The 19,227-nt window shown below is 39.1% G+C and overlaps 1 protein-coding gene across 6 annotated transcripts in view; it reads left to right on the top strand.

Moving 5' to 3' along the window:
- mgat5 (alpha-1,6-mannosylglycoprotein 6-beta-N-acetylglucosaminyltransferase) overlaps window positions 1–19,227 on the top strand; it is a 101,546-nt gene that overhangs the window by 67,080 nt on the left and 15,239 nt on the right. For all 6 annotated transcript variants that reach the window (XM_080199324.1, XM_080199328.1, XM_080199325.1 and 3 more), the window contains 3 exons: window positions 6,184–6,333; window positions 15,328–15,474; window positions 16,726–16,842. In XM_080199324.1, coding sequence (XP_080055450.1) covers window positions 6,184–6,333; window positions 15,328–15,474; window positions 16,726–16,842 — 414 coding nt within the window. The remainder of the gene's footprint in view (window positions 1–6,183; window positions 6,334–15,327; window positions 15,475–16,725; window positions 16,843–19,227) is intronic.

Consider the following 19,227-nt stretch of genomic DNA (forward strand, 5'->3'; position numbering starts at 1 on the left):
CTATTTCAGTGCTGGACATTCTGTATCCCTCTTCAGGTATCATGCCCTAAAAGGATGTTGGTGACTGTTAATCTTAAGAGGCATTGATTATCTTCATTGGTGGTAGATTCGTCCAATTTGTGAGGCTCTTTTTAAAAAAAAAAATTGCTCATCTACCTTGATCACTCTTGAAACTGACCTTTCTCTTCAGCATCAGTCTATTTAAATCATGATTTCTTACTACCTGTCCAAGACATTTTAACTATCCTTCCTGATTTTGGTCAGTTGAGTTCTTTTGGTCCCCAATTTTATTAGCATCTTTTAGTGACTGTCTGGGATATCCTCATTATTTGCACCAAAAACCACAACACTGCAACATTGCCTCGCTGATCATTCAACACTGTTCTGCATTTCAAAATTGGTGTGATGCAGCATTCCAGGATTCACAGCATTGTTTCATAGCTAATTTTGAGTTTGTAACCTTTTTCATATTCCAGCATAACAGTGGCTAGCATTGCTGCTTCACGGACCTGGATTCGAACCCTGACTCGGGTCACTGTATGTGTGGAATTTGCACATTCTCCCTGTGTCTGCGTGGGTTTCTTCCGGGTGCTCTGGTATCCTTCCACAGTCCAAAGATGTGCGGGCTAGGTTGATTGGCCATTTGAAATTGCCCCTTAGTGTCCCAGATTCGTAGGTTAGAGGGATTAGTGGGTAAATATGTAGGGATGTGGGGATAGGGCCTGTGTGGGATTGTGGTTGGCTCAGGTTCGATGGGCCGAATGGCCTCTTTCTGCACTGTGGGATTCTACAATATTTTTGAAATGCATCCTCAGCCAACCTAATCCTTTGTCTTATTTCTTGGTTGCACTTATCTGTATAATTTTAAATTGTTCAAAAGTAGTTCCTGTCTTGCATCATTTTGGTTGAATCTGTGTGATGTTGGTGTACCTTTTAAGAAATCTTTTTAAATTGTTCTCTGCAGCTCTTTCAGCCTCAGCTTTTTCCACTGTTGCCGGGCTCTCTGGGGTACTCCCTTTATTGCTACTTCAATGACTTACATAGGGTTTTGTTTATTTTTACCAAGGACATCAGGTATTTGGGATTGGTTTTTAACCTTGCATTTTAGGATTAAGGCTGGTTGGCAGGTCGTGTATTTTGGACAGTTTTTTCTTCATGATGAATTCGAGGTTTCACTTTTAATTTGGTTGCTGGCAGCAGTTTTAGTTTAGAAGGGGGTGGACATCAAGCTGGAAAGCAATATCCCTCTGCTCCTCGGAAATTCTTTTGTTAGCCGGAAACAAAGTTCCTGGCCTTTCTAGAGTGGAAAATCTGCTGCAAGATTTTAAATATATTTGTTGTGGGTCGTACTATATCATAGTGTTTTTGTTTGTAATTGGTAAAAGTTATTGCTAATTTTTTTTGTACACGTTAACTGTATTCTGAAATAAATTTTGAATTTGGCTAGGGTAAGCATGTTTCACTTCAAGTATGATTCAAAAGGTCCAGTAAGGAGTGCTTTTTATCAAAGTGCAAAACTTATGATCCAGGTGGACTTCATAAAATACTTTGGCATTTCTGACCTGAATTATAATACTGCTGAGCACATCACATTTTTTAAGTTTCACACATCACACTTAACTGCATGCAGGGCTCGAACTGTGGTTTAACTGTTATGTTGTATAATTTTATCATTTCTTTCTTCTCGTCTTCTATACCTTAATTTTGTAAAATAAATTTGTGGTGCCTTATGGCTGCCAGCATTCAACCTTTCAGTGAACTCAATATCTCAGTTCCTTCATTTGTTTATCCATGTCCTTCAGCATTTTTTTCATTAAACATATAATCCAATTTCTTGTATTTCATAGAACATAGAAAAACTACAGCACGAACAGGCCCTTCGGCCCACAAGTTGCGCCAATGATATCCCTACCTACTAGGCTTACCTATAACCCTCAATCCTATTAAGTCCCATGTACTCATCCAGAAGTCTCTTAAAAGACCCTATTGAATTTGCCTCCACCACCACCGGCAGCCGATTCCACTCATCCACTACCCTCTGAGTGAAAAACTTACCCCTGATATCACCTCTGTACCTACTGCCCAGCACCTTAAACCTACGTCCTCTCGTAGCGACCATTTCAGCCCTGGGAAAAAGCCTCTGAGCATCCACCCGATCTATACCTCTCAACATCTTGTACGCTTCTATCAGGTCACCTCTCATCCTTCGTCTCTCTAAAGAGAAAAGACCAAGCTCCCTCAACCTATTCTCAAAGGCATGCCACCCAATCCAGGCAACATCCTTGTAAATCTCCCCTGCATCCTTTCAATAGCTTCCACATCCCTCCTGTAATGAGGTGACCAGAACTGAGCACAGTACTCCAAGAGGGTCTTATAAAACTGTAGCATTATCTCCTGACTCCTAAACTCGATCCTTCAATTGATAAAGGCCAGGACAGCGTACACCTTCTTAAACTTACTAACTTCTTTCCTCCCAACATGTTACAGCACCTCATTTCACCGTATTAAAATGCATCTTGTACTACTTATCCCACTCCACTAACCTGACTATTCCAAGAGGATTAACTTCTGGGGTGGAACATTTTCAGTCTCCAATCCCAGCAACTCTTGTTTCCTGATCAGCAGTCAAATCTCTTGAGATGCTTGATTGGATACTTTCTGATAATCCATGCACACTTCATCTACACAAAGTAAGATCTGTTGACAAGAAAAGAACTGGATTCAAACACCCATTTGGGACTAATAACAGGAGGTTGACAATGAACAATCAACTTAGCTGTCACAGAATTTGTGTTCCTCTTTTAATGCCTGTGATCAATATGTTTGTATGTAAGAGGTGGTTTTTTCTTATCCTTGGAGTCTGTATCCCAATTAACTAATTGCAACAACAAACCTTTTTTTCAGAGTTTAAAAATAAGTTGCTATCACATGCTCTGGATTTAGTGCAACATTTCACTCACTCGTGTCTCATGCGCAAAGATTAGATACAGATGAAGGTAATTTGCTGGTACAGTTTATTATGTTTCATTTGTGGCAGGCCTGTTGTTTCTTAGACGCAGTCAATGTTTTGAAGTTGAAGTGAAGGCCTTAAACAAGGATTCTCAACAGGCAGTGAGGTTTCTCGTACTTGAATTTCCTGGAGGTTAGTTCTCATGTGAACTTTAAAAATGAAACAGATTTGTGAGACCTGTCAGTTGGGGTCCTGACTTTTCAAACTGTTAATTTATTTGGCTGCTTGCTGATGGCAGCTAGTTCAATGGTTTTTGTTGGAACACTCAGCTGCTTGTTTTTAACAGACAACAAAATGGTTTCCCATCATGTGACTTTCACAGGTATATGTTGGTTCTAATGATCCTGTGTAGTCATTTGGCACCTTGAGTTTGATATAGTTTCCCCCATCCAAGCTAGACAATCGGCAGACAATGGAAGGTTGATAGGATCCATTCACATTTGTCATTAAATACAGTTTCACCCTGAAACTTAATGTATCAGGTTCATCTTTAAAGGGATGCATGAATTCTCTGAATTACAATGAATGACTATTTTAATTAGATATTTGCTTAAGACCCTCAAAATGCCAAAGGCTACATGATTTGCAGTAGCCATTTTTACAGACGGTGTACATCCAGTCTTTAGAATAATTGACTGAAAGTTCATAATATACTTGTACATGACAGAGTAATTGAAGTGAAAAGATGTACTCTTAAGTAGTAATTAGATGCTACCGAGGAAGGTGTCTTTTTTTGGATGGGCGAACTAAGGCCCAGTGGGTGATATCATACATAATCATGTGATTTTAGCAAGTATACTTGGTAAATTTGAAGCATTATAATGTTTTTCCATCAAATTTGAGTTCCCCAGCATAGGAATAGCAATAACTATTTGCTTAAATATCCTTTTTTTAAAGTTGTATGATTCTTGCCAGCTAGACGTTTGTTTAAATAAATTTATTTTGGCAGCTGTTGCCACTTATGAGCATTGCTTGCTTGGAAATTTGAGCAAGTTGTTACATCAATCCTCATTACTTTTCCTAAACCATTTACTTAGGCATGAGATGGGTCTTTTCCTGCATGGAGTTCGGTCACCAGTGGAGTGCCCCAGGGATCTGTTCTAGGACCCTTGCTGTTGGTCATTTTCATAAATGACCTGGATGAGGAAGTGGAGGGGTGGGTTAGTAAGTTTGCCGATGACACGAAGGTTGGTGGTGTTGTGGATAGTCTGGAGGGATGTCACAAGTTTCAGCAAGACATAGATAGGATGCAAGACTGGGCGGAGAAGTGGCAGATGGACTTCAACGCGGATAAACGTGTAGTGGTCCATTTTGGCAGGTCCAGTGGGATGAAGGAGTACAATATCAAGGGTAGGACTCTTAGCTGTGTTGAGGAGCAGAAGGACCTTGGGGTCCGGGTCCATAGGACTCTTAAATCGGCCTCGCGGGTGGAGGATGTGGTCAAGAACGCGTATTGTGTGCTAGCCCTCATTAATCAAGGGATTGAGTTTAGGAGTCGGGAGGTAATGCTGAAACTTTTTAGGACCCTTGTCAGATCCCACTTGGAGTACTGTGCACAGTTCTGGTTGACTCACTATAAGAAGAATATGGAAGCTATTGAGGGTGCAGAGGAGATTTACAAGGATGTTGCCTGGATTGGGAGGCATGCCTTATGAGGATAGGTTGAGGGAGCTAGGTCTCTTCTCCCTGGAGAGACGAAGGTTGAGAGGCAACCTGATAGAGGGTTATAAGATGTTGAGAGGTATAGGTAGGGCGGATTTTCAGAGGCTATTTCCCAGGGCTGAAATGGTCACTACAAGAGCACACAGGTTTAAGGTGCTCGGAAGCAGGTTCGGAGATGATGTCGGGGGTAAGTTTTTCATTCGGTGGTGGTGTGGAATCGGCTGCCATTGGTGGTGGTAGAGGTGAAATTGCTGGGGTCTTTTAAAAGACTCCTGGATGGGTACATGGGATTGAGAGTTATAGATAGGCCTGGTAGGTATGGATATGATTGGCGCAACTTGTGGGCTGAAGGGCCTGTTTGTGCTGTAGTGTTCTATTCTATATGAAACAAACCAACAAATTCTTTGGGAGTGCAGATGTGAAATATGTGCAATTTTTTTAGAATAATTTGTTTTGGACATTGATTAAACTTATTTTGGTAAAGACTTGACCAGGGGCTGATATATACACTCATAATTTGGAAGTAATTTTTTTTGAGATTGTCTCAACGTTGGACTGGGGTAAACACAGTAAGAAGTCTGACAACACCAGGTTTAAGTCCAACTAATTTATTTGATAGTAAACTCGCAAGCTTTTGGGGTTTGCCCTTCGTCAGGTGAATGATGAAGGGCAAACCCCGGAAGCTTGCCCCGAAAGGGCAAACTATCAAATAAATTGGTTGGACTTAAACCTGGTGTTGTCAGACTTCTTACTGTGTCAACATTACCTCAACAGAGGCAGATTGTTTAACCTGGCTGCTTCAGCAGTCATGATGTGAAGGTGCCGGTGTTGGACTGGGATAAACACAGTAAGAAGTCTGGACTTTAATCTGGTGTTGTGAGACTACTTACTGTGCTTCAGCAGTGACCAGACCTCTTGCCATCAAACCCTTCACCAGATTTAGACTGTTGGGTAGGTGAGGGATTGCAATGTCAGGAAATCTCTGTAGGATGGAAATCCAGCCCCAGATGTACACATTTTTCAGTGATAGCAATTTCATCTCTGACTTAGATGTGTTCCACCCCAGAGACTTAAACACAAAATCCAGGATTTAGCATTCGAGTGCAGTACTGTTGGAATTAGTTTTTCAAATGCATTGGCCCAAGATGCTGTCTTTCTCCCTCAAATGGATACCAGGGATCCATGGCATTATTTCAAGGAAGAGCTGGGGCATTCTCTTCAGTATATGGCTAATACTTATTCCATAGATAAACACCTTAACTGGTTGTTATCATCTTTTTCTTTATAGAAAGAACATTGCTGTGTGCAATTTGGCTGCTTGGTTTCACAATGTCTCAGTTATAATCATGGATGGCATTCCAGGCATTTTTCACTTAAATTCCTCAAGTTCAGGAGCTATACAAAAATTATTGCAATAAATTCGCAAGATTTCACTTTTAATGGCCAAGGAGATATTATTTTAGTTTGCTTTCTGTTTCATTCAATCAGACTGGTTTTCTTCCCCTTCACAGGACAGAAGGTCTTACTTGGATATAATTCACAGTTACACAGAGGTTCATGGCACTGTTCATGGAACTAGCACTGCCCATATTCCTAGCTATGTGAAAAACCATGGGATACTGAGTGGACGTGACCTTCAGCTTCTCCTAAGAGAAACAAAGGTATATAGTGTGATATTTTGATGTTGTAAGTGATTTGTATTCTACGTAGAGAAGTAATGAATATACTAAGATTTAGTATTGTGCTGATCCACATTGAACTCTTAACGGGTTTCATTGCAGAATTTACAAAATTATATTGAAAGAAGCAGATCAGTGAGAGAAAAAGCAGTCCACAAATGGGGGAAATATTGCCTTTATTATCAATTTGTTTTAATTTTTTTATAATTGAGCTTTACTCATTTAATATTTGGCACTAATCAGCATCTTATTTGCATATGGTATTTCAGAAATAAATTTAATGCACTTGCAATATAAAAATAATTCTTGAAAACCTTTGTACCTTCATCCCACACCAAAGGAAACATACAAAAATTCTTCTATTATTAACAGGGTACAGAAAATACGCTTTTCTCTGAGCTTACATTTTCATTTTGCGAGGTTCACACTAGGCTGAAAAAGATATGCAATAATGGACCACTTTAAAGTGTTAGCCCAAGCTATATGTCTGTAATAATGCTAAACCAACCTGAACACCGAAAAGCTGCTGTGCTATTATAATAAGTAAGCACCATAATAAGATTATGCTATACCCAATTTTCCATCCATTGTCCCACATCCCAACCAACGTTCCACCTCCTGGGTTGTGCACATCATGTGATACCTGTTGACTCCAACATGATCAATCATTTCTTCTATAAAAAACCTTTGTTATGCAAAAGCAAATTATTACAGATACTGGAAATCTGAAAAACAGAAAATGCTGGAAATACCAAGCAGATTTGGTGCTACCTGTGGAAAGAAAATAAGTGTTTCCAGATTATGACCTTTTTATCAGAACCAAGGAAAGGTAAAAATGTGTTATCTCGGTGTGACCACTTTCTTTCAAGAAGAAATGCAAAAGTCCTAGTTATTTATTAAAAGAATAAAGCCACAAGATTCTATGGTTTAAAACTAAAGATGTTTTGCCCTATGAGAGGCAAACAGTAAATATAATGAGTGAGATTTTCCAGTCCTGCCCACCATGGGACTAGAAATTCCTGCCCAAAGCCAATAGACATTTTGTTGGTCCATTAGATCGGTCTTGCCCTCTGATTTCCACAGCAGGCAGGACCAGAAAATCCCAATATATCTTGTAACAATCAATACTCTAAATCCCAGAATCAGAACCTGTTATCCAAGAACTAACAGGAAAATTGTGGTCAATTATGAACTCTCAATTATGACTTAAATGGCAGATACAACAAACTCAATTTTTGAGTTGGCTCGTCAGTCCACTCAACATGCATCAGACTCCATCACAATGGACCAAAAAAAAATTTGAAGTGCTGAATTGGCGGGAAAAATGGTGTAAATCATTGTTTTTTCAGTGGGAGTTCAGATTTGAATTTCCCACACTCTGTGCAATGCAGAGGTCACAATTGTAAATATCATTAAAAGCTCGGGGATGGAACCTATTCACGGCAGAGTCTGACATTTCCAGGCTTCTGCGTTTGGCATTGACCATGATCTGTCAGCCTCCCCTTTTGCTGGCCAAGTTGATCGCTGGCGAGCCCAGGGCTCTGACAATGCTGCCACTCGCTCGTGCCTCCTCCTAAGACATGGTCACTTTGGCCCTTGGGTGGTGCCAGGAGGCACAGGCTGGCACTGTGCCCATACCCAGATGGATCCTGATTGCTCACTTTCTTTATTCCATGGGGGGTTTCCTACTAGTTCCCCAAAGGTGGAGAGCTACTCTCAATCCTGTCAGTGAAATACTCCTGGCAAGGTGGGAGATGCTATCGGGCCTGCAGAATTCAGTCCTGGGCCCAGTACTGACATTTAAATTACATTAAAATCTCTTACCTGATCTTCCCACCAGATTCCAATGTGGTCTTGACTGCGCCTGCTCTCTGGCGGTGGGAGACACGCATGCGTGAATCCCACAAAATGGCTGACACGTGCATCTCCCAACTTGATGCACCAAAAAACTAGTATGTTGTAATGGGAAAATAGGGCTTGCTGTCCTTTAAATTCTGTCTTCCTCATGAAAAATTCCAGCTCTTTCTGGGCTTTAGCAGGATCCCCAGCAGACATCAGAACACAATGAACTTGCGTTCCATAGAGACAGTCTTCACCAAAAATGGAACACGTCAGCATAATCTTCTCTATAGTCTACTTGACAGTTTGGCATAGAACTGCCAGTGGTATCTTCAAGTAGCAAAAATAGACACAACTGTATACTTAACTTGTGTCCTCTTTAAGATCGAATCTCCCTTACTTGTACCACACCACTTGGGATCATCATCTGAACTCTGGCTCTGTCTTTTTTTTATATGGTTTCAACCAGCCTTGTTCTCCCAGAATCTTTCCAATCTTGGTTTCAGACTTACTTTCCTTAAGAAGTTGATAGTTTCCCTTTTCTCTTGATTTCCCTTTTCAATTAGGGAAGGGAGTGGTGGAGAAGGGGAACAAAAGAAAAAATCTGTGACAGATTGGAGGGCAGGAGAAATTGATTAAATATGTGTTATTCAAAAGCCGTAGGGAGCAGTAATGAATAACAAACGATGCCTCGATAAGGCATGAATGGTTGGATACGCAGCTGTCCAAATGCATAGTAAAGCAATTAAGAAACAAGGCAAAAATCAAATGCAAAAAAGCCACACTAAACATGATAAAGAAAAAGAACAAAGAACAACCCAGCATGGGAAACAGGCCCTTCGGCCCAACGAGCCCGCGCCGCCGCATCGCCCTACACCTATTCTACCCTGCATGTCTACGAATGGGACCCTACTCAGTCAGATTCAGGGAAGAAATAGTGTCAATTTGGTGGAAACCAATTAGCCTAAGAGCACATCTTTGGGGTGTGGGAGGAAACCGGAGCGCCCGGAGGAAACCCACGCAACCACAGGGAGAATGCGCAAACTCCCACAGACACAGGCCCAAATCCATGTATCTGCACAGCTAGCAGTGCTAGTCACTGAGCTGTTGTGGAGCCCGTCTATCGGTCCAGGATCAAGCACACACACCGACATGAAGTACTAGGCCACTCCTGGACTTCCAAGAGCAGCCCACGCACGACCCGCCGTGTGCATGCCCCTCGCTTGACACGAGGTGGACCTCCACCTGTGGAATAAAGACAAAAAATATTAATCATACAGCCTGCCCTTCCGGTGTCTCCCGAGGTTTAACCCTATTTAATAGCCCCTACCATATCCTTCCATTCTCGTTTCACTCATGTGCCTATCTAACTGCATCTTAAACGAGTCCAACGTTCCTGCCTCCACCACCCTACTCGGTAGCGCATTCCAGACCCCCACAACTCTCTGTGTAAAGAACCTTCCTCTTACCTCCAAATTATACCTCCCCCCCCCCCTCACCCTTAAGTGATGACCTCTTGTGTTCGTACCCAGTCTAGGGAGCAGTCTCTCACTATTAACTCTATCTATTCCCTTCAGTATCTTATATACCTCTATCATGTCCCCTCTCAATCTCCTCCTTTCCAAGGAGAATAGCCCCAGTCTCTTCAGTCTCTCCTCGTAACCCAGTCCCCCCATGCCAGGCAACATCCTGGTAAACCTCCTCTGCACCCTTTCCAGAGACTCCACGTCCTTCCGGTAATAAGGTGACCAGAACTGGACGCAGTACTCCAAATGCGGTCTAACCAACGTTCTGTATAACTGAAGCATTAGACGGCAGCTTTTATACTCTAAGCCCCTTCCTATAAAGGCTAACATCCCATAAGCCTTCCTAACAACGTTCTCCACTTGTGACTCAACCTTCATGGATTTGTGAACCTGCACTCCCAGGTCTCTGTACGTCTATACTCCTAATCGGCCTACCTTTTATCACATAGCTCCTCTCTGCATTATTCCTTCCAACATGCATCACCTCGCATTTGTCAGGATTAAATGCCATCTGCCACCTATCTGCCCACTGCACCAACCTATCTATATCCTGTTGTATCACCTGACAATCCAGTTCTGTACCCGCCAACCCTGCCATCTTGGTGTCATCAGCAAACTTGCTGATCACACCACCTACTCCCTCTTCTAAGTCATTTATGTAGACTACATAATTATATAATTATAATTATATAATTATACTACATAATTACATACATTATGATGAGGGCAGATGTTACAACTGAAGTTCATTGAACTCTGTGTCTAGAAAGTTGTGGAATGACAAGTTAAAAGATGAGAATCAGGACAAGGACAAAAAGGGAGAAAGGTGGAGAATTGAAATAAGTGACAGGAAGCTCCGTGTTGTGAACAGTGATGTCCTGCAAAGCAATCGCCCAGTCTACATTTAGTTGCCTCAACACAGAGACCACTTTGTAAACTGCGAATACTGTATACTGATTTGAAAAATGTAGAAGTAAATTGCTGCTGAATTTGGAAGGAGTCTTTTAGGGTGTTTGGTGGTGGAAAGGGAGGAGGTGAAAGGACAGGTGTTACATCTTGCATGTGAAGGTGCTGTTGAAAAAAGGCAGTGAGTGTTGGAGGAGACTGAGCCATGTACAAAAGTATTAGAGGTAATTCCTTTCAAAATGCTGAAGTGAGTAGGGGACAATGCATTTGGAAGTGACATCAGGCTGGGGAATGACTTGAAGGAAAAATCATACTATTCTGTGAAGATTAGAGGTAGATGAGAAGATGGACAGAATATAAAAAAACAGCAAAGAATAAAGAATAATAGGGAGAAGTTAGTGTGGGAGAAAGCCATATATTTTAAAAAAGAGAGTAAGTAAAGAGTGTTAGTCTTCTGGAGAGTGAATTGGGGATTTAGTAATGGATAATAAGGAAATGGTGTACAAGTTAAACAGATTTTTAGTGTCCTCACTGTAGAGCCTACAAACAAGATCCCAGAAATAATTATGAATCAAGGCGAAAGGGAGGGAGGAACGTAGAAGCCACACTAAACATACTAAACAAGTCCCAGGAAAAAGGTACTGAGAAACTCGTATTAGAACTAAAAGCTGATACGTACACAATTTGATAAGCTCACTGAGTTGCTGTTTTAGAGTTGAACTTTATTTGTAGTGCGAACTTTAGAATGCATGAGAGTTTGAGAGTTTTGGCTGTTAAAGTTTGAATAATTACAATTTATTTTAGATGCAACTTGGGAGTGAAGAAGGGTTTCCTGCATGGAGAAATTACTATCTTGTTTTACAAATAAAACTGAAATACATTTGAAGGCATTTTAAGCTACAGCCTCTGTGCAGATTTTTAATTTTGAAAAAGGAAAAAATAAAAATTCCAAGATTTGGCTTTTGTGAAATTGGAAAAAAGAGGTGGTGATATTTCAATACATGTTTCACAATATAGAAGAGCCTCCATCATCTGTCATTAGGGACAGGTCATAATCCCCTATTATCCAGACTGTTAGAATTGAGATCATCAATCCTTTGTTTAGTATACTATCCTCTAGTAGATTTATTTGCGCTTTGCTTGTCATCTTCATTCCAAAATCACCAACTCTGTGTTGAGTTTACATGTTTTATGTACAATAATTTCTCCCTCAATTTTTAATTCAGTTTATAATCCAGATAACACCACCTACAGAAAATGCTGGAAAAACTCAGTAGGTCTGGCAGCAACTGTGCACAAAGAAATGTTTTGAATCTATGACTCTTCTCTGAAACTGGTTGACTCGATGAATGTAATGCCACCATTAGTAAAAGTATGAATTTATAACAGTTTGTTAAAATTTCAACAAAAATTAAAATTTACAAAAATCAAAACAAAAGGGTAGGACATATGAAATTAAACTGAATTACATCTGCATGCTCTGATAAAATTATCCTTGTCCTCCAACTGAACTTCACCTGCTGGCTGCACTTGGCCTTAACTCCATGATCAGTATCATGGGAAATTGACTGTGAGGCAAGCTTTTATGGCAGCATTTTTGGCTTATCAATTCTATACAGACAAATCAATATTTCTTTCAATCTGGTAATGGACTAATTAAATTATTCAAAGTGCTCCTTCAAAAGAAGGTTGATTTATTGGGAAGAAGGTGCAAGTTATTCACACCTGTGGACAATATCTAGAGTATCTGTGCTGACTGAGAAAACATTGTCTCCAGGACACTCAGGGAGGTGTTAGAAATGTCAAGTTTTATTAATTATTATACTTTAAACTGTCCATTTAACTCTAAGCTGGAATGGAGTTGGGGGGTCGAAAGGTCAGCTAATTAGCATTTTAACCTGAATACCAGTGTATTCGTGAGAGTTAAGTTGCATGAAAGAGCTTTTAAGAAGTAAAAGTCCATAGCTGTCTGTTCTGGTATTGGATTACAGTTTTTCCAAGATTTCACTGAACCTCATGACCCAACGTGAGTCTAAGAATCAGGGAAATAGAGGCAGCTATTCTTGTACTTGAAGCAGAGCAAAGGCCTGCCCTTTGTTTTTACCATGCAGAATATGGATAGGAGCTCGCACATAGATCGAAGAGACTGAGTTGGTGAGGATCTAAAGGAGGCTGGTAGACTGGTCCAAAGAGTTGTGAAAATGTGAAACTTGCTACCAGAGAGAGTAGCTGAAACAAGTAGTGTTGATGCGCTTAAAGAAAAGCTGGATGAACATATGAGGAAGAAGGAAATAGAGGATAACAACGATAGGCTTAGATGAAGAAAGCTGGAAGGAGGTTCAAGTGTAACATAAATGCTGGCGTAGGCAGGTTGGACTGAACCTTAAGATTCTGTTTCTGTGCTATACATACTAAATAGAGTATATAATTTGCCACCCCTTTTATGAGATGGGAATAAGCCAAACAACTAATAAAATTGCAATCCATGTTGTCTAACCCATATGTAACATTTGCTGACTGACATTGAAAGCATTTGAAAGAAGGAAATTTGAAAAGGTATGAATTAAACTTCTGCAATTGTGCTAAAAGGGAGCTTCTTCCTATATGGCCTTCACACAAAAACTGAAAATCTGTAGTGATGTGCTTAATTGGATCCAATCCTAGCCTTGGCACAAAATCAGTATGCCTTATCTGGCATCCAAAACAAACCAACAGACAGGAATCTTTTAACATATTTTGGAAAGAAGTGTTATGCCAATAGGAGTAATTAAGTTCCTATGTTTTGGAAAGTAAGCCAAATTTCAAATTGCATTTAGGTGAATTTATTAATATGATCTAAAAACTTGCTTAAAAATAGATAATTCTTGTATTCATAATGGGGTAAAGTGTAAAAACATTTTGTAAATGTCAGACCTACCATGGAAAGTGTTCAATGAATTTAAGTTTTCTTCTGTTCTCTGCACAAGTACAGCTTTTAAACACTTTTCTTTGTTTTTCTCTGACCTCTTAAAATTTGTTGCATCACAGCTTGTATTTTTTTGATGCATGTTTTCTGATCTTAATCACACTGTGTACTTGTGACTAATTTTGTTTATTCAAAAACAAAACAGTGACACGGTGTTGTTGCTTCTAATGTTCAAAATGCTGAGGAAAAAATGATGGATGTATACACATAGCAAGCAGATATAGAAAATTAAAATTTTACAGGCCAATTTTTATTTATTTGGCTGCTTTTGTATATGCATGATTCTGTACGTTCATATGTGCATGAATGAGAACACACCAGAAAGTATGCTACTGTGCAGACAGGAAGCAAAGCAGTATTCAAGCCTTTCACACTCCCAAGTAAATGAGCACCAGTGTGAACATATCTATGCTTTTGGGTCATGGATTCCCCAACGCAGATTAATGGATTGAAAGTGTCCTTTTTTAGCTGGCTGTAAAGTTTCCAATATGATTTTTCTGTTATTTCAATACAAATCCTAGGTGTCACAAAACAAATCTTAGGTGTACAATTTTACAATGTGTCAGAGCTGCCATCCATGCTAATGCAATATGGTTGAATTTTAAGGCACATGTTTCGGACAGAGCAGCTGGGGCTTTACTCAGTCTCAGATCTCAGAAGCAGTGTATTAGAAGTTCCATAGCACTGGTACTTCATTCTTCAAAAACATATCGGGCAATAATAGATTTTTTAAAAAAAGACTTCTGTAGACAAACTGTTCTTGTTTGACAAAAGCATTGGCTATAGGCTGATAACTTGCAAGTTCTGGGGCAGGGGAGATGGTGCCCCAAATGCACACGAAAGTTAAAATTTCCATTAGGCAACGGGAGCCATTTGAAACTTGATTTAACTTGAACATCAAATGGTTATGATCTTAGAGCAATGGATACCTAGAAAAAGTTAGCATTAAAACCACTTCTAACTCCCGGATAGCTATAGTACCATTAAAGGAGCAACTCCAGGTATGACTGAGTCAAGAATTAGCGAAAACTGTCAGTATCACTGAACAGGGGAGGAAGAGTCTGAAAATGTTCTTTGTGAATTGTAGGGTGAGAGAGGCCAAATAATGTTACTTTGGGGAGGGAGGGGTAGAAGAAACACTGTGAATGGGATAACTAGGAGGGTTGCAAGAAACATGTGTTTGGTTTCAGGGACACAAAGTCTGAAGATGAACTGGGGAAGAGGGAGAAGAGTAACTCTGAAATACGAACAAAGGAGAGTCACTGTAAATTTTTCAAAAAACCTTAGCAATAGAGTGCAAAGTGTATTTGCAATTTTGCAGTTTCTCTCCTGGAAATTAAAGAAAATCTCTACAGATTTTGCAGCATAGTGTTTTAGCTTAAACTTCATCCCTATAGCATTTTCTGCACACTTTTAAAATAGTTTCTGTTAAGACCCTTGTTGTAATTTTAGCATTAAGGCCTACTTTAAAATGGCTAGCAAACGTTTGTCATTTTGTCTGCCTCATTGTTCCAAGTATGTTTGTGATCACTCTGAAATTCTAAAGATCAAATTGATATTGTTGAGAGACATTATGCTTTTCTTTATCTTCAATGTTTTATTTCATGTTTTTTGTTTTTCTTTTTTCTTTAATGTTTTTTTGTTTTGTATAAAATCCATTTCTCTAAAACTTAAGTCCTTTACAACATTTTCTGAAAGGAATGACCAGAGATGAAATAACTTGCTGTTTTGTTCTTACAGTTGTTTGTTGGCCTTGGTTTCCCATACGAAGGACCGGCTCCTCTAGAAGCCATTGCTAATGGATGCGCTTTCTTAAATCCGCGGTTTAATCCACCTAAAAGTAGTAAGAACACTGAATTTTTCAAAGGCAAGCCAACACTGAGAGAGGTAAGATTTACATGAGATTAGGAAAAAAAGTGGAGCTTTGAAATGTTGGATTTGGCCTATGCTGTTGTGTGCTTGTCCAAAGATATGTAGGTTAGATGCATGGCCATGTTAAATTCTCCCTCAATAAAACCAAACAGGCACTGGAATGTGGCAACTAAGAAATTTTCAGTAATTTCATTACAATATGAACATAAGCTTACTTGTGATTAATGAACTTAACTTTGAAAGGAGCTATCTATATTATAATAAATTCAGTAGTTATTTTAAAATGTGTTCATTTAATTGCTAAATGCCTTTTACATCTAATTGAATGACAGGGCCCAAAAGTTGCTGTCAAAATAATGATAAAGATTTTGGCTCTCTATTATTTAAGTACAAATGACACAGCTTCTTCAGGCAAGGTCAGTTATGTGATTAAATGTGAAAATTGAGAAGTTGCTGTTGGAGATTCGCTATGAACTTCAAAAATTGCATCTCCATTCAAATACGTTAAATGGTGTGAAACTACTAAACTGTAGGTATGAAGTAAATATGCCCCACTAAGTTGCATTGAGCCTAAATATCATTTTAATGTGTTAAGAATTAGTTGCTGTCAGCATTTCTGACACAAACTTATTTATAACACATTCACTTTGATTTTAATTATTAGAAACTTTAAATATATATATTACTTGTATGCCTTGCTCTTAATCCAATATTTATTTCTTTTCCTTTCTATACCTGATTTTAATATTGAATTTGTCATTCAAAATTAGCTTCCTTATTCAAAACTTGTATCATTTCAGAATACTTCAATTTGCTTTTTTTAAGGAAATGCACAATTACTTGCCTTGTTCCCTTAGATGTCAGATGATCTGTAAAACCCTGTTGTGGCAAGTCTAGATAACACTAGCTCAAAAATTTCTAACTCAGATGTCACCCATTGTTTCTGAACTGATGTATTTAAAAAAAAATACACTGGAAAGATGCTTGCTTCAGCCATAGTATATCCTACCTACATTTTAGGGACTGAAAGACCTATGTCACTATTTTGTTTAAATTTGGTTTTGGGTATTTATACTTCTTTCAAATATTCAGCTTCCTGTATTAAGCTGCTCCTCAGTCTGATTTGGTCATTTGTCCTAGTGTTTCCCTATGTGCCAGATTTTGTTTGTGATTTACTACATTTAAAAGATACTATCTAAATTCAAATTATTATGCTTTTTATTGTAATTCTGCCACCGCCCTAACTAGCCCAACTTGTTCTTGCAGTTAACCTCACAGCATCCATATGCTGAGGTATTTATTGGGAAACCTCATGTCTGGACTGTTAACATTGATGACCCTGTAGAGGTGGAACATGCAGTGAAGGCCATTCTTAATCAGAAGGTAATATTAACATTAACTCTGAAAAATAAGTACATGTTGAAAGAAGACTGCAAATCAGTTAAATTTTAGCTTTGTTAGCCAAAGAATAGTGAGTCATATTTGAAATCCATCATCTCCCCATCAAAGAGTTGCCAGGTTGGAGACTGTTCCTGCCAAAGATAGCACAAAAGTAGCCAAAATTTAATTTGTATTTAAATAAATAACCTCCATGGAGATTGTATACATTGAATTCATCGAGCAAATTTTAAACAATTTCAGTTTTTCTACAGCCTGTTGTCTTCACCCGTACTATTTTCTCTTATTTTCCTCCTGCCATTTGACTGGCTGGCATGTCAAACTGCATGGGAAGTCACATTCTTGTTCCCAATACACACCATTCTGTATCCACTCTTCTCAATGTTTATGAGCTGCTGAAATGCAATAAGCCCATCGTCAAGTTCTGCTGGGAGATGGTGAAGTCTTGATCTTCTGTCACAGTACAAAATTGTTTCTCCTCTTAAACCTAGTACACAATCCAGGACTGGCTTTGAAATATGCAGTGCCTAATTTTCTTGCTTGTTTCAGTGAAAATTTGGATAGATCCACAAGAAACTGAAAATGCGTTCTGGTGATCTTGACTTATTTTCTATCTGTGGCCACTTGCAAAGCTTTTCTCTGTTTGCACATTTATTCTTAGGCATCTGCTTAAACTGCTGAGAGAGATTCTTCCAATCTCTAATGTTCTCTGATATTTTATTCTTTAGCTACTGCACAATTATTTGTCTGCTCTGCAATCTGACTTTTAAATTTAAACTGGACTGCATGTCAGCTGGTTCCTCCTTGATATCATGTTGCCATATAAAAGGGTGGGAGCACAATGCATACCAGTGAGGTGATAGCCTTGAGAGCACATGTTGACATGCACAAATATGAAGAGCTGAACAACTGCCTTCAATGGCATGTTATTCTATGGGTTTGTACCAGAGTGAGTTTGACTTCAGTGGCAAATGTGTTTGGGTTTTTGGCCAAAATTTAGGGTTGACTTGTACATGAAATGCATGAAAAATGACATTTTGGCCAGAAGTCATGTGTGGAGTATTTGTACAAGATCAATCATTTATTTCTGTGTATACGGTACATTACTTTCAGTCAGTAGAACTGTGCAAACAAAATGTATATAAGTCAAATAATTTACTTGTATGAAATTTAAAATATTTGGCATAACAAGTAATTATTATATGTTGTGAGGGGAGTTGAATAAAAAATAGAAAAGTTATGCTTCAGTTATAAGGGGCATTAGTGAGACCACATCTGGAGTATTGTGCATAGTATGGGCCTCCTTATTTAAGAAAAGATGCAAATGCATTGGAAGCAGTTCAGAGACAGTTTTATCGATGAATGGAATGGGTGAGTTGTCATGTGAGGAAAGGTTGGATAAGCTAGGCTTGTGACTGTTGGAGTTTGGAAGTATAAAAGGTGACTTGATTGACGTATACGAGATCCAGAGGGGCCTTGACAGTGTGGATCTGTGATGTTGGATTCTTCGTATGGGAGAATCTATAAGTAGGGGTGTCACCTATTTAATCAGGTGAGAGAATTTTTTTCTGGAATGTCAAGAGTCTTTGGAGCCCTCTTCCTCAAAAAGCAGTAGAAGCAGAACCTTTGAATATTTTTAAGGTCACGATAGATTATTAATAAGGGGTTGAGAGGTTATTGAGGGTAGGTGGTACTGTGGAATTGAGGTTATAATCAGATCAGCCAGGATTTTATTGAATGGAGGATAGGGCTTGTGGGGCTGCGTGGTCTACTCCTTGTTTGTATGTATCCTTGAGTGGAAATTAGTTTACTATTTTGATAGCTTTCTTTACTGTTTGTAATTCATGACACTCAGAAGAGCAGGGAGTTCTCCCAATAGTCTAGCCAGAAACAACATAAACTGATTAACATGTCATGCATCTCATTTGCTGTTGTTGAATTTTGCTGTGTAAAATGGCTACTCCATTTCACTACATAATGAGTGATTGCACTTCAAAAGTAATTCACTGGGAAGCAAATCCTGAGGATGTAATGTTCTATAATGTATATAATTTCTATAATGTAAATTCATCCTTGCTAAATAGCCCATATGATTTTAAGGTTAACAGTGACAAGATATGGCCCTAACATGATATGAAGATAGAAAGAAACTGCTTGATTACATATTTCCAGTCCACCAACTATGGAATATGAACCCATGCATTTATTTTCAGCAAGGTAGGGACAGAAAATTCAACCAGGTTTCCTGTGTAATCACTCTGAGGTGACCCACTGCCACAACATGCATCTGTGTGAACATTGGCTGAGGATAGGAGAGGATTCTGTTCTACTGTTTCAACAGATAAATAATCCATCTAGGCTTTCTAGGTG

The sequence above is a fragment of the Carcharhinus amblyrhynchos genome, chromosome 11 (genome assembly GCF_965287045.1).
Source record: "Carcharhinus amblyrhynchos chromosome 11, sCarAmb.v2.hapA, whole genome shotgun sequence".
Lineage (NCBI taxonomy): Eukaryota > Metazoa > Chordata > Chondrichthyes > Carcharhiniformes > Carcharhinidae > Carcharhinus > Carcharhinus amblyrhynchos.